The sequence below is a fragment of the Bombus pyrosoma genome, linkage group LG14 (genome assembly GCF_014825855.1).
Source record: "Bombus pyrosoma isolate SC7728 linkage group LG14, ASM1482585v1, whole genome shotgun sequence".
NCBI lineage: Eukaryota > Metazoa > Arthropoda > Insecta > Hymenoptera > Apidae > Bombus > Bombus pyrosoma.
In genome coordinates, this window is record NC_057783.1 from 4,443,949 (window position 1) to 4,462,601 (window position 18,653).

The 18,653-nt window shown below is 38.2% G+C and overlaps 3 protein-coding genes across 9 annotated transcripts in view; 1 reads left to right on the top strand and 2 right to left on the bottom strand.

The window, feature by feature from the left end:
• Positions 1–1,268: 1,268 nt before the first annotated feature.
• Positions 1,269–5,402, top strand: LOC122574789. 2 transcript variants are annotated; one of them, XM_043742810.1, is made up of 3 exons: positions 1,269–1,559; positions 3,456–3,650; positions 3,807–5,402. In XM_043742810.1, exons 2-3 carry the CDS (start codon positions 3,533–3,535, stop codon positions 4,355–4,357), a joined length of 669 nt encoding a protein of 222 aa, XP_043598745.1. In that variant the 5' UTR covers positions 1,269–1,559; positions 3,456–3,532; the 3' UTR covers positions 4,358–5,402. The 2 variants fall into 2 exon arrangements, with proteins under 2 accessions (XP_043598745.1, XP_043598746.1); XM_043742811.1 differs by lacking the exon at positions 1,269–1,559 and adding an exon at positions 2,128–2,269.
• On the bottom strand, positions 5,184–10,000 carry LOC122574786 (alkaline phosphatase-like). Of its 2 annotated transcripts, XM_043742791.1 has the most exons (9): positions 9,846–9,984; positions 8,823–9,176; positions 8,266–8,468; positions 7,784–7,976; positions 7,019–7,182; positions 6,505–6,852; positions 6,218–6,416; positions 5,713–5,931; positions 5,184–5,637 (listed from the first exon to the last, which is right to left on the bottom strand). In XM_043742791.1, exons 2-9 carry the CDS (start codon positions 9,010–9,012, stop codon positions 5,465–5,467), a joined length of 1,689 nt encoding a protein of 562 aa, XP_043598726.1. In that variant the 5' UTR covers positions 9,013–9,176; positions 9,846–9,984; the 3' UTR covers positions 5,184–5,464. The 2 variants fall into 2 exon arrangements, with proteins under 2 accessions (XP_043598726.1, XP_043598727.1); XM_043742792.1 differs by lacking the exon at positions 8,823–9,176 and having other exon boundaries at positions 9,846–10,000.
• A 543-nt stretch (positions 10,001–10,543) lies between these two features.
• LOC122574788 (general transcriptional corepressor trfA) overlaps positions 10,544–18,653 on the bottom strand; it is a 133,079-nt gene continuing 124,969 nt past the window's right edge. For all 5 annotated transcript variants that reach the window (XM_043742806.1, XM_043742807.1, XM_043742808.1 and 2 more), the window contains 3 exons: positions 18,449–18,591; positions 18,193–18,323; positions 10,544–17,891 (listed from right to left, as the gene is read on the bottom strand). In XM_043742806.1, the coding sequence (XP_043598741.1) occupies positions 17,549–17,891; positions 18,193–18,323; positions 18,449–18,591 (617 nt within the window). In that variant the 3' untranslated portion in view covers positions 10,544–17,548. The remainder of the gene's footprint in view (positions 17,892–18,192; positions 18,324–18,448; positions 18,592–18,653) is intronic.

Below are 18,653 nucleotides of genomic sequence, written 5' to 3' on the forward strand. Positions count from 1 at the left end.
ACGATCACATGCCGTTTCTATATTCGAATCACGTTTACGACACCGTGGAATAGTTAACCTTTGTTCGATATAATCCGTAAATCTTCCTGATAATTTCATCGCTAAATAAATACTTACTGTACTTAAACTGTAACTAATCCTTCAAGGTTCGTCTTCCCTTAAATACTTTTCTAAGAATGCCCAAGTAAACTTTACTACCCTCTAATAGAACGAGCTGCACGTCATGGCAAAGATCCCAGACTTAGGTTCATAAATACGGCAAGGTTCTCTCGTTGGACGTCCCAAACAAAAAGCTATTGTTCGGACAGTATTTCGACATTAAGATCATCAACGTCTGTGTTGTGTGTATGATCCATTTTGGAAATTTTTTTTAATTTCACACTTTTATTTACAGTCCTCGTATATGCACATGTACAGTGGCCACAAAAGGTACTTGTACACCGCTGTATTTACTACGCCATTTAAATATACCAATTAACTAGATTCAAGTATTGTCATTTAATAGCACCTCGGTATGACTATAAAAATTGGTACTGTGAAAATGAAATGTAGGACTTATTTAAGGAACATTTAATTGACAAATGAAACAGTATGTAGAAATACTTTCTGTAGCTACTGTATGACGATAACCAGACCGTAAATACTTATGCATTTATGTGAAACTTAAATGAATTTATGCAGAATTTACATAATGTGCGAAACATACAAAATATTAGGTAAATATTAGACGAAGTATTCTTTGTACTATCTGTCATCGATCCATCTTTTTATTCGCATTCATAAAAATATGAATTTGCTCAGCGTCTAGCGACGAGTCAACACCGGCTTCTCCTTTTGAAGCATCTAACAGGGAATCACCCTGTATAACATGTCAATACAACAATTGGACTCATCAGTAAATCTGTTCCCACTCCCTCACCTTGACACAGCAACGAAAGTTATTAGTGGCGTTCTATCGAGGTCATCAAAAGGGCTAGAACATTTTGAAAGATCACGTGGAAGCCTCGTGATGTAACTACGTGACCGATCTCGCGTTTCTGTTTAGACGGCTCTTTTGTTACTCCACAGATGCTCTGCCGTAGATTCTTTTAAGATGCCAGCCAATTGGTTGGGCTACTTTCGGAGCTGAAGTAAACGACCAATCAGCTGTTAGGCTGCGGCACGGTTGCTCGAAGGAAACGTGAGGTCGCTGCTCGTGCTGGCTTCAACGATGCGCCCCGCTCCGCCTGGTATAGTCGTTGTTTGTGTTTTGTCGCGTTCGAACGAAGTGGAGAGTCGTGCTCCGGCCGGATTTAGTTGTTCTCTAACTCTCGAGGGAGGAAGTATGCGACTTTATTGATCTTTCGAGGGACATAGTCGCCGAGGCAACGAAGGATGGGCATATTCCGTGAATATCCGCTCGTTTTTAATCTTTACAAGAAATATAGTTAAACCTTCGACGAGGAAAGAACGAAGAAACTGTTGGAAGAAAATTGTGAGTGGGTTATATGGACACCGACAACGCTCCACAAGGTTCTACTAACTCAACGTTCGTGTAAATATCGCCAGCGATCCCCAAGGTGAGTTAATAAAGTCGCAAAACTTTCCAGGATAACATTCGTTTAATTCATTATTCCCCATCGTTCGATAATTCAAGCGCGGTCAATTGGCCTCATGGTCGATCACAATCACGCATCGTTTCCTCTCTAGATACAATTATCTAGGTAACCATAGCGTACATCGTCAAGGGCTAGTCAACGAGTTTTTTATCCCTCTTGTTTACCTTGTCGCGCTAACTAACCTCATGTATGTTTTCATATGTTCAGTATGTTCCATGGGAAAGAAAATTATCGAGACGCTTCATATTGTCACTCACTAATGTATAATACATTGCGTTCCTTGAGTTTCAATTACCATAAGCTCACAGTGACGATTGTTATCGACGTATCGATTCGTTCAGCCCGTGTTCGATAGGGAAATCGGCTACGCGGACATGTATACAGATCGAGGGGGTTTATGCGTCAGCTTTGAGAAATTTGCACACGACGAAACGCACGTTCGCAGTACCCTTGAGATTCGCGTTCACTGACTCTATATACCTACAAACACGGCCAATTTACTGCGGTAAGGGGCGCGCGGGAGTGATGCAGGAGAGGTATATTATGATCAGTCAACCGATCGGCGAGTGTGTCATAAAGTTTATGTCGTTGCAAAACAGTGAATCGTTCCGTAATATTTCTTTAGTCCTGCGCCCATTGACAAATGAGAATCTTGGAATTCCGTCTGGAAGGTACGATGTTAGCCGATTTAAGGAGCATTCGGACGACCGATATTATTGTCAATATTTAGGTTTTCAACATTATCGTACATAAGAGGTAGTTCTCTAAATGGTCAACATATATAGCCAGTACAATGTAGAATCTTTGAATTTTAAATATCCAAATAATATTGACAATAATGTCGATCGCCTGAATGCGCCTTAAGGGCCGAAGTTGTGTTGACGCCAAAGTTCATTTTTTTCTTTTTCATTATCGAATTGTTTTTCTTAACATCGTGGATGAATGGAAGTTTCCGAGGATTCACTGAATATTTTTTTCACTACTATTTCGTTACCTAGATTCTGCAATTTTACGGAATATCAAAAAAATTGTAGTACCTGTAACGTTAAAATGATAAAGTACATAATATATATGTTGCTTGGCTATTAATAGGCTAACGTGCTTTTAAGTTTGTAAGTACCTCAGATTTCTTAAGAAATAGAAAACTGAACAGTTTGCTCCAATATCTAAATTGTACTTGCTAGAAGAGAAAGAAAGGTATAAGTTTTATATTCGAAAGTGCAAGAGTTTATTATTATCAATATTTCTTGTAGCATGTTTGAAAAAGTCATTTGATTTTTGTTTGAGTTTTGTCTTGGTATACTTATATTACTGCAAAGTGGAAGCGCCTCTTTATTGCAGCAGTTCTTTTAATTATAGAATCTAATTGGAAATAGAAGAAATAGCGACGGCGAAAGTATTCAGCAAATTCTTGCAACTCCCTTTCATAGCTATTACATTGGGAAACAGAATTCAGTAATTGATTAAAAATAGTTGTAAATGTAATATCACGTTAATGTAGTATTGGCCCTTAATGGGTTAAAATAAACGATTTGATTGGTGGAGATATTGGTCGAGATACTCGTTGAAAAAGCAGCTCGAGCTTTAATCTCGGGTCGCAAGGGCTATCGAAACGTGGCACTCGTCTCTTTTTGCCACTCGGCTTTGGTAAAGTCGAAGGTCTGTTCAGTGCAGATCGAAGAGTTCCTTCGCGATTCTCGTCCCGAGCAGAGGTTCCAGAGGAAAAGAGGTAGAACTAGCGTCCGAGTCCATCAAAGTTTTCATTCGCGACATAGGATTCCCGGCTTTATATACTAACAAAAATTCGGCTCACGTCGAACCATGAAAGATAATGATGTTGTAATTGTCATTTTACAGAAAAAATTAACAAATAGTGCGAATAACAGTCTGATCGAATCATCGGAGAATTGAAGGAAGGATATCTGGAGTAATTTATGGTTGTTGTTTCTACCATTGTGATAAGCGAAATGACTAAAGTGTCAGGAATGATAGAGGCGGAAGACGCCGTTGACAAGCCAACTCTGGTACGACGTATGTCCAATATGTTGAAAGGTAAGGGAACCTGGTTAAGTTATATTAATTAACGATTTTAAGATTAATCGCTTTGAAATTGCAAGGTACGATCGTATCGCATCGTTTCCGATAATATCATTGTTAGTTTGTTAATAGAGCCTGTGTGAGCTTATATATTGTTTTTATTTTTAACAGATGGAAATAACAGTGGACCACCGTTGTTGTTTCGCCATGCCTCGATGCAGAAGATTCGCCATTGCTGCCAAAACCTAAATCTCTTTCCATATCTGCTCTACTCCTTCGGTAACTCGAAATCGCATCCAGTCGCACGAAAGGTGCATCATTGCCTTGGCCAGTTCCTTCAGCTCATTATCGCGAGGATCTTCTTCCTATGCAGGAGTTTCCGACAGTCGCTGCTACGCGGTATTCGTTCGAAGGAGTTTGAAGTAGCGGAGCTACCAAACAGCGCCGAATTCTGCAAGTTGACGCCACGATTCCGAATGACCAGGCTACAGAAACGAAAACAAGATAGCCGCCTGTTCTTGACCCTAGCTGTATACTTCGCCCCTCTGCTGTTAGTTTTCCAACTGATCGGACTGGCCAGTGCGATGGTCTTTGGAAAATACACGCCCGGTTTCATTTTTCTGATCTCCGCCCTGTTGTTCCTCGGATGCATCTCGCTCAAGATTCTCTTCCACGAGAGCGCCGAGGAGAGCCGTAAAAGTGTGAAAATCAAAATGGAATGATCATGTTCCGGCTGTCGTTGCCTATCTCAGCCATCACTCTGCGATCAGACTGTTTATCAGATAATAGACCAGAGAGTATTGAGTGTCTTGGTCTCTTTTACAGTTCCCCATTGTCGCATTTGATTACTTAAACGACGCGATGCCAGATAGAGCTTACATATTACCTGTGTATATCGCATGAAATTAGTTTGTCCATGCTTGTTCATGTCCTTTTTTTATTCCCTCATACTCTTCCTTTCTCACTCTCTCTTTCTCTCTCTTTTTCTTCCTTTCTCTCTTTCTATAATATACATATGTATGTTAGTTGCCCATCGATGGCTTTCTAGTTAGTCTAGAATTTCGAGTCGATTGGTTCGCAAGTTCCATGTTTTTTTTTTTTTACATTTCGTTATTATCGGACTGATACATGTAATCGTACGCGTAAGTAACGTAGTTGCAACTTTAGAGGATAGACAGTTTGTAACCACGTGCTTCAGATTACGAATACGGTCTTTTTTTGAAGAAGTTCGTACAACGTATGTATTACTTTTATCTACGCATAATTGTTATTCTTCCTTTTATTTCTCTTTTTTTTTTAACTTCTTTTCGTTTTCTCGGATTCCAACTTCCGAGAATTAATTAGCATTTTATAGGCGCCATATGAACGCTATGTACACATGTGAATGAAATGCAATTTACGAGTTACCTGGATAATGTATCGCGGTTAACCTTATCCTCTACGGCAGAAGACTGAAACTTTAACTCGTATATAAGACTCGTTTTAACTTGTATATAAAAGAGGAGAAGATATATATTAAAATATACTATGTTATATATGTATACATAATGCGAGAAAAAAATGATTTATTCTATATCGTAAGGTTATATTAGCTGTCACTCGTCAAAATGACTTGATGTGTCCACTAAAACGAGTTAAGGTAATCTGTGATCAAGTGGATCCAAGTGTATTTTTCGCGGCCATTCGCTATCCTACTTACTTAAGTACGATAAGGAGACATGTAACTTTGATCTTTTTTTTTTTAAATATACATTACATCTTACGTAAGACGTTGTACTTTTCTTTTCTTTTAAGATTATACGCATTTGCGGTTTAATCTATTTTTATCGTCAATGAAGTAAAAGTAAGAGGAAGAAGCAAATGTACATGGAAACGTCGACCAGACTATTGTATTGCTTTCCAGCGCTCCCATACGCTTTCGGCTGCATACCAGCAGCGTGTGCAATCACACGGGCGACGTAACTTTGTTCGTGCACGCTATGAAACAAATGTGCAAACGGTCCTAAATGACAAAAGTTCGTCGATTAATTTAATAATTATCGTGTTACTTTTTTTATATGTAATATATAAATCATACCTATTGCATAGACAGCGACATCACCGCCTCCGTGATAAGCTTCGTCAGATATGATAGTTGCCTGTTGACTGTACGTATACGCGGTTGTATTTTCTTCGGAAGGATCCATCCTGACGACGAAACCATTCTTGAGCGTGTACGCCATGTTATTCGGCCCCCCTGTGCTGTACGTCAGCGTTGTATATGGAATTCCATCGTGCTTGGACTTCTGAGCTACACCTGTAAGACGAATGAATTATTAATTCATATTAAAATATCATTTGAAATGTATTTAACATTAAAGTTTTACAATGTATTTCAGTAAGAAAGTTTAATTAGCTTTAACAAACAAAATGATTCGTAATATCTTAAAAAATACTTTGCCACAGAAATGAAATAAAGATTCATGAATATAAACAACGATTCTTTCGTTTTTCCTACAAATTTAACGGATCTTTTAACAATAAAGGAGATAAAATTGAGTCGAAAATGGTTTAAGAAACGCAACAGGATTTATCAGAAATACCTAGAATGTGCGAGCCCCTATTGCTGTAGCCATTAAAACTCATAGAATGAGTATGATCGCTGGTCACAATAATAAGAGTGTCTTGAGTGTCAACCATACCCAAGGTCGCATTAATTGCGTCTGAGAACCTAACAGTTTCTAGCAACGCCTGTGCAGCGTGGCCACGATGATGAGCATAATCAATGAGCCCGCCCTCGACCTAAAAATTACCATTTAATATATCTATTCAAAACGACATGTTTTTTTTTTTAATCTAATAAATATAAAGAGGAAGATAAGAACTAGACCATAAGAAGATAGCCATGTTTTGACTTTTGCAAGATCTTCAAGGCAGTCACGGTCATCTCTTCAAGACTTGGCTGTCCTTTGGGACCTTTTTCTCTATTCCAATCCATACTGATGTGGCCATTTGCAAAAACACCCAACAAATAATCAACTTTTTCAGTATCCACGTGAAACAATTCTTCGTTATTTTGAACGATCTTGAAGGAAAGATTTCTAGCAGTTTTGTCCTGCTTCCATTCCTCTATTAAATCTCTACCATCGTTTCTTTGGCCAGCCCAATTGTCTATAGGATCAAATTCAGTGCCTGTGGCATTGGATTTCAACATTTGTCTACCTCCTCCCATGATTACCTAAATCGAATACGTTTCTAATTATCATTTTTTATCGTAATCTTCATTTGTCGCTGTCGAACGTTTCAAGCAATTGTACTGAAGGAAACGACGAAGAATATACTTAACAATCTCTTAAATTGAAGTGAAACATTTTACTGAACTATCGCGATATATTATAGTTTGCCTTGATATTTTTCCCTGGCTGATCCTCCACGAGCTGTCTGGCGATGTCTTTGCACTTTTTGGCGGTCTTCGGCATTGTCGACTCGCACTCCCATTTTCTGTTCGCGCTGTGCGCGTACAGGGGTGCCGGAGTTGCGTGAGTCACCCTGGTGGTTGTCACGAATCCTGTAAAAGATCACAGTTTAGATTAGTTTACTCTTAATTTAGAATCGTTAAACGTTCTTATTAGGATATATGCTGCATAACAATACACCTTCTACAAATATGATTTTGTATCCTTCGCTTATTCTGAGTTCTTCGTCATTTTATCATTTTATTAAAAGGTTGAATCAATCGAAAAACACAATAAATATTCGAAAAAATCTTCGCGATAAAGAAATAAATATTTTCCAAAATTCTTAGCATTTTGATTTATGATATCCATCCATGTGGATAGAAAAATCTTCAGATAATATTAAGAAGCGACTTATCGCATTCCTACGATCTCAAAATTATTTAATCTTTTCCCTCCGAAAATTGTTTTGTTTAAAAAAGATAAAAATTATGAGTGCCAAATCTGGTATTATAGAATCCTTAGCCAATGCCAGATCATTAAAAAACTAATGAAAATATTCTTCTGTCGACATTAGAAGCGCGCTTTATCGACTTACATAGTAACGTCATATTCAATAATAATATTAGTGGCATTTATATATGAACGAAAAGTTGGACAACTACCTAATATGACAACTTATCGTTTACAATCTTGGCATTTGTTATCGCTGACCTGTGTCTTTGCCAACCGCCTGCGCCCACGAGATTATAGAGTCCACGTGGTAGTCAGCATTCAAGCTTGCAGAGCAATTATTCATTGCTACGTTTGAATCCACGCCGACTACGTTGTAATTTGTCTTCACTCCGCCGAATAGAGCTGTTGCTGTCGAAGCTGAATCTGGCACTTGCTTGTCAGTATTGTACGTCTATTTCAATATATTTTAATTTTAATTTTATTTTAATCATATTTTACTTTTAATATTAGTTGTCTATGTTTCTATAATTACAGAAGAATTTTCTATACGTAGAATATATGCTATAGTATACAATTTTTTCTAATTATTTGATTATAGAATTTTCTATATGAACGACATCTTCTATATTATAAAATCTTTTATGATCATATGATTATAAAAGAGTTTTTCTGTACGTGTATAGAATACATTCGACATTATAGAATTATACTACGATTATAGAAGATTGTGGGACGTAGACCTTAAGAATTCCTATATGAGGGAAAGTCTCCCAAGACAAATGACTGGTCTCACCAGCACGAAATATTCTACTAGCGGTAATTGTATCAGGACTCATGCCATCGCCCACGAAAATGATCACATTCTTCGCTGTATTCACATTCCATTTGTACGATAAAGCCTTCTCCAATTCTGCGCCAGCTAATTCCCGCCAATGTTTAGTATCTGAATACCGGGGAATTAAGTGATTCATTAAAAATTATGGAACGATTGAGCCTCGGTCCTTGGAGAATCTATGCGCGTATACATGCAGTCGTGGGCAGAATAAAACGGACACTTTTTCAAATAGAATAACTTCTTCAAAATTGGAACAAACGACTTGATTTTGTTTTCGATCAGCTGAAAGGACTAGTTCGCTAGATGAGGTGTAAAAAAATTTTGAAGATATTGAATTGAAATTTTGAAAATTGATCGGAATCGGGAAGGAAAAAAAGCAGAGGTTACTTTTTTTATCGGGGTCTGTAATGAAAATTTAAACAACACATTTTGAAGAGTTATATCAGTTATATACGTGCTCACGAAAGTTAAGCAGCGTCGGGCCAGGGCGGTCTAGGATGGATGACCGCTCTGTGCGGGTGTTGACGAAGAAAGCGCTAGAGCTGCCGCCCCCCGTTTTTTCGGACCCCTGGGGCAACTGGCAGTGGTAGCAACCCAGGATGAGGTCAATTTTGGCAACCCAGGATGCAGTCAATTGGATGCCTCCCTTCATACCAACAGGAGATTCGACGTCGAGGTGCTCCCGGTGAAATTCGAAAGAGACCCCGGGTCACCTTGGTAAACGTCAAAGGAGGAGGACCACCGTGGAGTTTTAGTCGGTAAGAGTCCGATACTACTCGGCTGTTGCGAGGCAACAGTGAGTGTCCATGAGGATTTCTCCACGAAAAAAAAAAAGTTATATACGTGCTGAAAATTTGGTGCTTGCTTCCGCGTCAATCGACTCAGATAAAGTTTTTGACACATGACTAACATAACTCCAACTAACATAAAACACGTTGTTTAAATTTTGTCTACAAGCCCAGATAAAGAATGTTGTAAAAAGTAAGCATTACTTTCTTCTCCAGCCGATTGCAATATTCTGAAATTTTATTACACGTCATTTAATTATTCAACTAATCGTCAACTAATTCTTTCAACTACTCCAAAAAAAAAAAAAAGAAGAAAAAAGAAAAAAAATCAATCTGTTTGGCTCAATTCTAAATCAGTTATTCTGTTTTAAAATATATGCGGTAAATTCTATCCACGATGTACGTACGAAGCATTTACACTTTGTATACTGATAAGATATGAAATTAACTGCGAACAAAATTTTATATTCTGACTAGAGAACCATCGTTGCTATGCATGAAAATTATTGTAAGCGCCTGACGAGATGAATGAGAGGAAATGCACGGAATATAAAGAAGCTGGAGAATTTTAAAGATAAGTATCGTTTGAATTATGTTGTCATTGGCAGAAGTCGGCTGTTTTGATGATTAATGGAAGCTCGCTGACGATCACAAAATAAATACATGCATGAATCGGAAATCGATGAAATTATTATACCTTCTTTGAGCGTGGTTCTAACGATCCCAATGTGAAAGAAACTGATATACAACGTGATAAGCCTTATTTTTATCATATCAGTGAGATACATTGTTGATAGTTGCGTGTCACGTCACGAAGGAGACGTTGATAGGTGTTCATGCTAAGAGCGACTAAATAAAAGAGCAATGTAAGTGTATAATTACCTTGTTGGCTTCGGATTAGAACGCTCTCTATTGAGAAAAAGGCTGTATTAAGTCGATCATGAAGAACTCTGTTTTATTTTTTCGATTATAAACATCTAGATTATCCTAGATCGTAGATCGTTGACCGAAGATTGATAGAGCAGAGAACGATCAGGAGGATTTAATATAGGATATTTTCAATTTTTCGGGCAAATTGCAGGGACATAAGCTTGTAAGTGAAAGTGAGAAGAAAATAATGTAATGTTGTAATAAGAGAAAAAAATGAGTATTTTCTTAGAAAGTTACAAGCAAATATTGAATGCAACGTAAAATATATGCTTGGTGAGAAAGATGAAATTTAAATAGAAATACTTTTGCATATTTCAGGTTAAACTTGACGATCTTACAATTACAATTTTGTAATATAATATTTGCAAACAAAACTTCATATTTTTAAGTGAAAATTATTTCCCTGGGGTTGGCTGGGAAAGCTGGAAACTGCTTAGGTTGGTGTAGCGAAAAGATAGGAAGGGATTAGCTAACATTCACTGTAACGTTTTATTTGATTTTTGTTCATATTCGTCGTCTATTCGTACAGATCGTAACACGTCGCGTAATACAATCCTTGTAGAACTATCTTCCACCTCTTCTCGCGTGTCTCACATTCTCAACGAAACTAGGAAAAATATAATCGATAAAATCTACCATTCCAAAATGTCTCTTCACGCTCTTTTCGTCCCTCTTAGCTCGACGTCTGATTCTACTTAAAAAACGCACAGTAAAAAAGAAACCAGACAATCTACGAATCTAATTATCGAACCTCGCTCTATCCAAGTCTTCACGCGTTCAAAACGATATCCATTAAAGGATTCACGAAGAAGCAAAGTTCCATTGCGTCTTATTTATTATTATTCTAATATTATTATTCTAATCAACCCCTTATTGTAATTAGTTATATAAGTCTGTAAATTTTGATTTTTCAGCACACGGAACCAGCTTCTTGTTGTGATGAATCCTTCCAAATAAAATAAATAAAATAATAGAATATCACCTATTAGATAAACGAATCACGTTTACTCTAAATTGATACTAAACACAGTTCTATTAATCTATCTTTGGCGAAGAACAGGTATCTTGAAAACGAACGAAAATTATTACTACGTGTATACGTTCTTAACTGACATTTGAGGTATCCTTTGATGGTCTTAATGACCATACGAATACGAATTCATCTCGTCAAGGCAATTGTTACGCGAGTATTACGCTGGAACGCGACATGATCTCTTGTGGCTGTAGGTGTGGCCAACTATTTGGGCTGCTCGAGGTCGCTGCTTCACTTTTAGCACTTTGCTTCGTCCACGTGATGCTATTTCTCCAATTTTTCTCGTCGATTATTGAGCGTCGATCGGTCGCAAGCTTCGTGGATAAAACTAGGGGGAGGGTAGGGGGGAGAAAGAGAATAATATGATCTAATTAAAACGGTAGATCAGACGCGAGGCAAAACGGTATTTCTTTTCGATTAGGAACGATTTTGAATAGTTGGCCACGACTGTTGAAGAAAGAACATCGCTATCGTAGAACTCTCGCTGTGACAATTGGCCTAATATAAACTCTCTACAAATCTCTCTTACACGATAAAGTACAATAAAGTTGTCCTCTGTACGCATTGAACGCGATACATGCACGTCGCGCTGTATCGACTACAGACGCCGCACGATTCGTCTCTCTCGTCTCACTTTTCCTTTCCCTGCTTTCTTATTTTAAGTTTTTTAAGTTTCAACTATTATTGCCAACAATTTTCGTGTTTTCTAGGTATTTTAGTTTGCTCTGCTTCTCCTTTCAGATGATTCTTTCGTTCATTCATGCGTGATGAACTCTCGTAGCTGAAGCCTTTCACGGTGTAACATAAGAGAGACCATTAAATACTATGAAATATGGTACTGCAAATTTTACACGTTAAATATACTTATTAATGCAATTGTTAATATTTGTTTCTCGTAAGAAGTGTTTGTATCTGGTTCTATAAACGCAAGGAATCTTGACGATAAACAAATGTGTAATTATTTCTTAAATCGCTCGTTCTGAATGTTTCGTTAAACTATCGTGTTATTAAAAGGTACAATCCATCCAAAGTAATGAATTTCCAAAAAGATCTTGACGATAAAGAAATGCCGAAAACGATGAAAAATGAAAACGATTTCATCACACTGCCAAAGGATGTTAAACTCGTCTAGTTTGTCTCTTCATTTCTTATACAGCATCGATCGTATCACTGATCAAGGCTAGCGAATCGTTATCTGTGCATCGTATTTTCCGGTCGTTTTGCTTCCAGATCAGTGGATCGAGTAAGACATAGAATTCGTCATCACAAAATTAAGGACCAAAATCTTATACAAACACATCAGACGCTAGAAGTCCAAATTATAGTCAGATCGTAAGAGACTTAATCTTCTACGATCAAACTATGGCAATGATAAAATCGTTGGACTTCGACGATCAGTATTAACGTCTAGTCTATTCTTTCCTCGTTTCTCGTCTGTTTCGAATTTCAGGCCACGTATACCGGAGAATCGTCCGCTGAATCTCAGCAAAAATATCCTACCTGCAGCGTCCGCTTTATTGGATGCGCGCGCGCGCGCATTTCAGACGATACATATACATACGTACACGATAAAATTGACTTTACGATGGCAGAAAACACTCGCACACTCTCTCACGCACGCACTCTTTTCCTTTCCTTCTCTCTGTTTCTGCGATCTCTTCTACTCAATCACTCTTTCTCGACACTTTCACCTTCCTCGTCTTCTCCCTGTTGCTTGTCCATCACTTCTTTTCGTTATTCGATTCGAGAAAGTCTCGCGAACGCAATGAAACGATCCGTGGTGTGAACGCGTGAAGATTCTCTCGGTTAGACCGCGGATTTTTATGTCAATTTATATGTTTTATGAACTTAATTAGAGATGAGAATTGAGCAGGAATGCCAAAGTGATTAACTTCGCTTCTCATTCATCTATCGCAAGAAAATAATACAAACCACGTTAAATTCTAAAGTAAATTTAAAAAACAGTATTTATAATATCATCATTTTCCAATACTTTAAGTTTATGGGACTGATCGATGTCACTTTTGAATGACTTCTATAAGAATTTAAAATACTTGATTCCTTAACGCACAATTTTTCCTCGGGCTTACTAATGCGAATCATTCAATTTCTTACACTGCAGATGGATATATTATATGTTTTATAATATATATACGTATTTTTTTTCAATTTTTTAATGCGCATATAAGATAATCGTAGCTCTTGATTCCATGTTCTTATATGTCATGTGCGTTAAGTGGTTGAAATATTTATGATAAATTAAAATATTTATTCTATGTATTTTTGCACGTTTAAATTTCGCATAGACACATAAAAATCCGCAGTGTAGTCTTGACACTCCTCCATTGAACCCTAAAGAAGCGTGCTTCTGCTTAACAGAGTTCGAGTGGCGCTCGAGTGGTTACTCAGAGAATTCGTCGACCACACGATGTGCTTGTTCTCCAGAATGCTCGAGACTCGTTTACGGATGAAACCGATGTAACAGGTAATAATTGACAGTCTACGTTACACGCTAATTGGCAGCGTCTTCGACGTTGTTAAACTCCACTGTTCGCAGCCTGACGATGAAGATCCGACCTTTCGCTGGATTTTTAACACATTAACTGCCTTTCATAGCGACTGAAATTTTTTTCTTGAACTCATCGACCTCTTTCCGACGCCAATTGAAAATCATTTGCGCGTGACGTCAACGTGGCATCATCAGCAGTCAACATGTTAACCAGACGATTCGACGTTTGAAGTTCGAGCAAAGACGCCAAGTAAAATTGCATTAATCACTACTGATATGTGCGCGATGTTTTTCTCGGATACAATAAAGATCGTCTGTCGAGTTTCTTCATCGCATTCCGTCGAATGCGTCGCGATTAAATCAAAGGAGAGTCTCTGCATCTTCGCTGAAGCAACAGCGAAAAACAATTCCATATTTAACGTTCGATGTTTCTCGAAATGTTTCTGCACGTTTCTTCGCTTCTGTTGCCGGTAACAGAAGTTGTTGCTTGCTGTTGCCTGTTTCTATTCGAAATGGTAAAGATCAAAGAAAAATAAGAAAGAAGAATTCCTTTACTGTGTGCAATTTGTGGCTTGCTTCACGATGCATTGAAATTGAAATGAAACTGAAATATTCCCGTGCTTCGGTGTGGATAAAACGTTGCTATTGATATTCATAGGATAGGTTTACCATTTAAAAGTTCACCAACAACAGGCAACAAAAGATTCCTCGTTATCGCTACAGAGAGGACGCAGTTTGATTCTCGTCGAGATTCGTTTGTACGCGAGTCTCGCACGAGCTCGTTCGAACAGAGAAAAACTGGAGACTTTCTCGAGAGACCGTTTGTTTGCTCTGTGAGAAAAACCTTACCTACGCAAGACGAAAGAAAGATAAAGGAAAAGAAAGGGAATGAAAACGATCTGATCGGAACGAGGTGATTCCCTCTCCTCGTCGAACGTGATCGATTTTTTTTTTATAGAAAAGATAACGGTCGACTAAACTGGTTCGAATTCCACGAATGATCGCTCCTGGGAACACGCCCTTTGATAACAGTCACTTTTTCCTCGCAAGTTCGATCGTTAAGAAATAAAAATTACCGGCAGTGCATAAATTAGGTCATAAGTTGGAGGAGGACGAACAACATTTGAACGCACGTTTCGTGCGTAACAAAATGACACAAGAAGAACGAAGTAGGGTGTAACTTACAAACGAATTCGTATCGGAAAAGTGAATCGACAAATCTCTTCTTTTCCAGAGATTATCATCTACCAATAATAGATGTCTGCAACCCTTGTTCTCTTTGTTCTTTAAGATTTTCACATCTGCACGCTTCGCTTCTTCATTTTTGTATATTTTTGATATCGCGTTGTTTTTCTTTTTTTTTTTTGTAAATCATTGTCGCGCGCTGTAAAAAATTGCTTTTGATTTTTGGCTGCTTGAGCTGGCTCCGGAGCGATGCTGGCTTGTTTTCCAATCATCGTGAGACTAAAACGAAAACTCGAAATTCCAAGTAACCGATCTCGTAGCAAGGACGAAGTGCCATCTTGTCTAATAATAATATAGAATATCGATCCAAACATTATTAATTCTACCCCGAGCATCATTTTATCCAGTATCGCTCATCGAACCGAGGGGTTGAAAAAGTATAGGGGCAAGGGGCAGAGGGCGAGAACAGTTTCAAAGAGGTTTAATCGCGGATTAGTCTCGTAACCGTGAATCGTATACTCGTGATATTCAACCTATTTTTTCTCCTTCTTTCGTTCTTCTTATCCGGGAATTGTAGGACATTACGTATAATATTTAATATGTATACAGTTACTCTTTCTCTCTCTCTCTCTCTCTTTGTTGTATGTCTTTCTTCTCCGTAACCCTTTGACTGAAGCTCTAACCTTCCGATAAAATCACAAATTCTTAGCTTCTTATTTGAGTTTAGTCAAAAGTGTTTTTAATACAAGTTAGAGAATAATATCCAACGAGTTCTCGAATTTACATGAACAAACATCATCACACACGACTGGTTACTGTGAAACGGGTAATTACCTTGCCTCCGCCCAGTGAAAGGGTTACAAGGGCAAAAGGGGATCTCTGAAATAGCGTCTAGTGTAACGTGGCGAAGGGTAATAGTTTTGTAAGTTATAGTTCATCGATTAATTAAGCTTCTCGAGCCGCGTCTCGAGAGAGAGAAGAGGATTAAATGAATCGATAAAACGCTACGCATCTACGGTAATCACGAAAAGTCGATAAACGAGGCACGCACTGCACTCGAAACTCTGCTTTCGTCATTTCTATCTATCGGTATTGTACTATCATTATTTTTTTCATTTTCTTTATTTTTTTCTTTTTACTATCCCGTCGTAGACACACTTTCGCGTGTTCTTCGATTAGTCGAACCCTCGCTTAGGCTTATCGTAGTGTATTTACGCGAATTGTTCGTCTCCCCCGAAGTGAAACGAGTACTCGTCTCGCGAATATGTACACATACACGCACACGCGCGCACACACGCATATACACACACGCACGCACATGTGCGCGAAGAAAAGGGTGAAATAATTCAATCGGCAGGGATGAAAGTGAAAAAGAACGTATATATGTGTCTCTTTAGCTGCCGAAATTAGTACTTTTAATCAGTACTCGATGAAGACCGCGGGAATTTTTTCGCGTTCAATTATCCCAAATTTTTGCATGTTTTCGTGTTTTTGTTCTTTTTTTTTGGGATAGTTTCAGGGATGAAGAACGAAAACAGGAAACGTTAGAGTTTCTAACGAACTAACGATGATTACTACAAATCGATTGGAGGAACAGGATTATCAATTTCATGATCGAATGATCGGAGATTGCTAACGAGCAAACTGCGGATGTTTATTTCGTATTTTTAGGAACATAATTAAAAAACTGGTCTTTCTAAACCTACGGAATATTACAAAGAGTACTTTTTTGTTTTATGTTATACTTTATATATTTCTGCATATAACGTGTACTCTGTACATTCTTGCACTTTGGAATTTTTCATAAATTCATAAACATCCGTAGTCTACTGATGAAGAATTGTTTTACGTGTCTCTTTTTTTCTTTTTTTTTTTTTTTCTTAGAATGTGACAAAGGGGAGATTTAACTGCGAATTAAACTACGTTTTCTCAAAGTATTGTCCGTGAAGCGGAATCGAAAAATAGGTCTCGGATCGGTGTGTTCGTTAACCGCTAAAACGACCGACGATTCAAGTTACGTTTAGTCAGATCGATGAGAATGATTTGATGGATGATCCTATAAAAAAAGTAACGACAAAACGTCACGAGGTTACTGTTCCTACAAAAAGGAAACGCCCAGGATAAAGGGTAAAGATTACGCGATAATCAAATAATAGCAACGTAGCGCTACGCTTTTCTCGAGTCTTCCTATCGATTAGTATTATTAGTCCGCGATAACTCGATATGACAGATTACTAAGTTTGGCCGCTTCTAGGTTATCTTAGATATACGTTTCTATATCGCCGCTATACGTTCCTCGCGTCCCTCGGGATTGCCTTTGGTTCAAGCTGTCTCGCGAAAGCCACACCTACGTCTCGCGCCCTTTTTATAAAATGTTAAAACGCCTTATCCTAATTGTTTGTCAAATAAAGCGATTAATATAGTCGATAAATAGACCCTTCCTCCCCGGAATGAAACGCTATCGTTGGCGACACCGTGCACTCTTCGATCTCAAAGAATCGAAAGAGACTGCACGTGCCTCGAGAAGAACACTAACTAGACTCTAAGAATTACAAAATGCTCGTGAATCCTTTGATTTCATTTTTTCTTTTTTAATAACTATCGCGTTCGCGATACAGCTTGAACGGGCCCCGAGCGCGATCAAGATCAATCGCATTGAAAATCCTTTGTTGAGGATTTTCGAATACTTTATTGATCGTTGTGAACTTCTACTTGTTGTTCCTATTCGACTCGAAGACTACTTTTACTCTCTAAGGAGAGCTTCCTCGGCCTCCTTTCGCCTCGCTTTCGCCTCCTTCTTCGCTCTTTTCTTCTCCTCCTTGGCCAATTTCTTGGCCTCCTTCTGTCTGGTCTTCTCCGCCTTTTCTTCCTCTTTCTGACGAGCCTTCTCCGCTTTCTCCCGCTCCTTCTCCCTCTCCTTCTCCTTCTTCGACTTCTGAATCTCCTGAACCACCGACAGCTTCGGAGCTGACTGAGGCCTCTTCGACGTGGACTTCGTCGATGATGAGGACGTCGAGCTGTTCACGTTGTTCGAATCTCTCGGGCTCGGCGACGTTTCCAATTGAGTCACGATTTTTTGAGCACATCTGGCGAATAGAAGTTGAAGATATATCGTATATTACATAGCAAACAAATTTAGTAATAGACAAATCAAATTTTCACGAAGCAGTTTTATAAGATACGAACTTGTGCATAAGTATTAGACACTTGCGAAAATTTAGATAAACGTGAATATTTATTGGGAAAGTAGAAGTCAAAGAATTACTATTTAAAGAACTGAATGGATCATTATTTCATTTGAAATACCAGTTGATGCGTATGAAACGAAGAACCTTGATGCTCATGAAAAGATCGAAAATCTGTATAAAAGATTTAATAATTTATTACCTTATCCTAGTGGATGCTTTTCCTGCACGATAGTCCCTCTGGAATTCCTTGATCGGCGGCAACCTGCGATCCCGATTTTCCCTCATCACTTCTTCCTCTTCCACGACCTGCTGAATCGGATCTTGATACTCCTAATAACAATGATGAACGAAACAAATTGAACTCTAACATTTTATCAATTTATTTTATGTTATTCTATTTTTTAATATACGTATATGAATTCGATTACTAGAATTTCCAAACAAATTTAAACAACCTGAATTCTCATTTTCATGGATTGCGTCTGCGAGCGTCTCAGAGTCGCGCCAGAAGGTTGCCTCACCCTCGTAGGTTTCCCAAGGTTAGAGCTTCCAGTGCTACTTGCAGAAGACGAACTCGAAGAGGATACGGAAGACACTCCTAAAACAGTGCAATAATGTTATAGAAGAGGTAATTCATTTTGTGATTTGTTAGGAACGTGG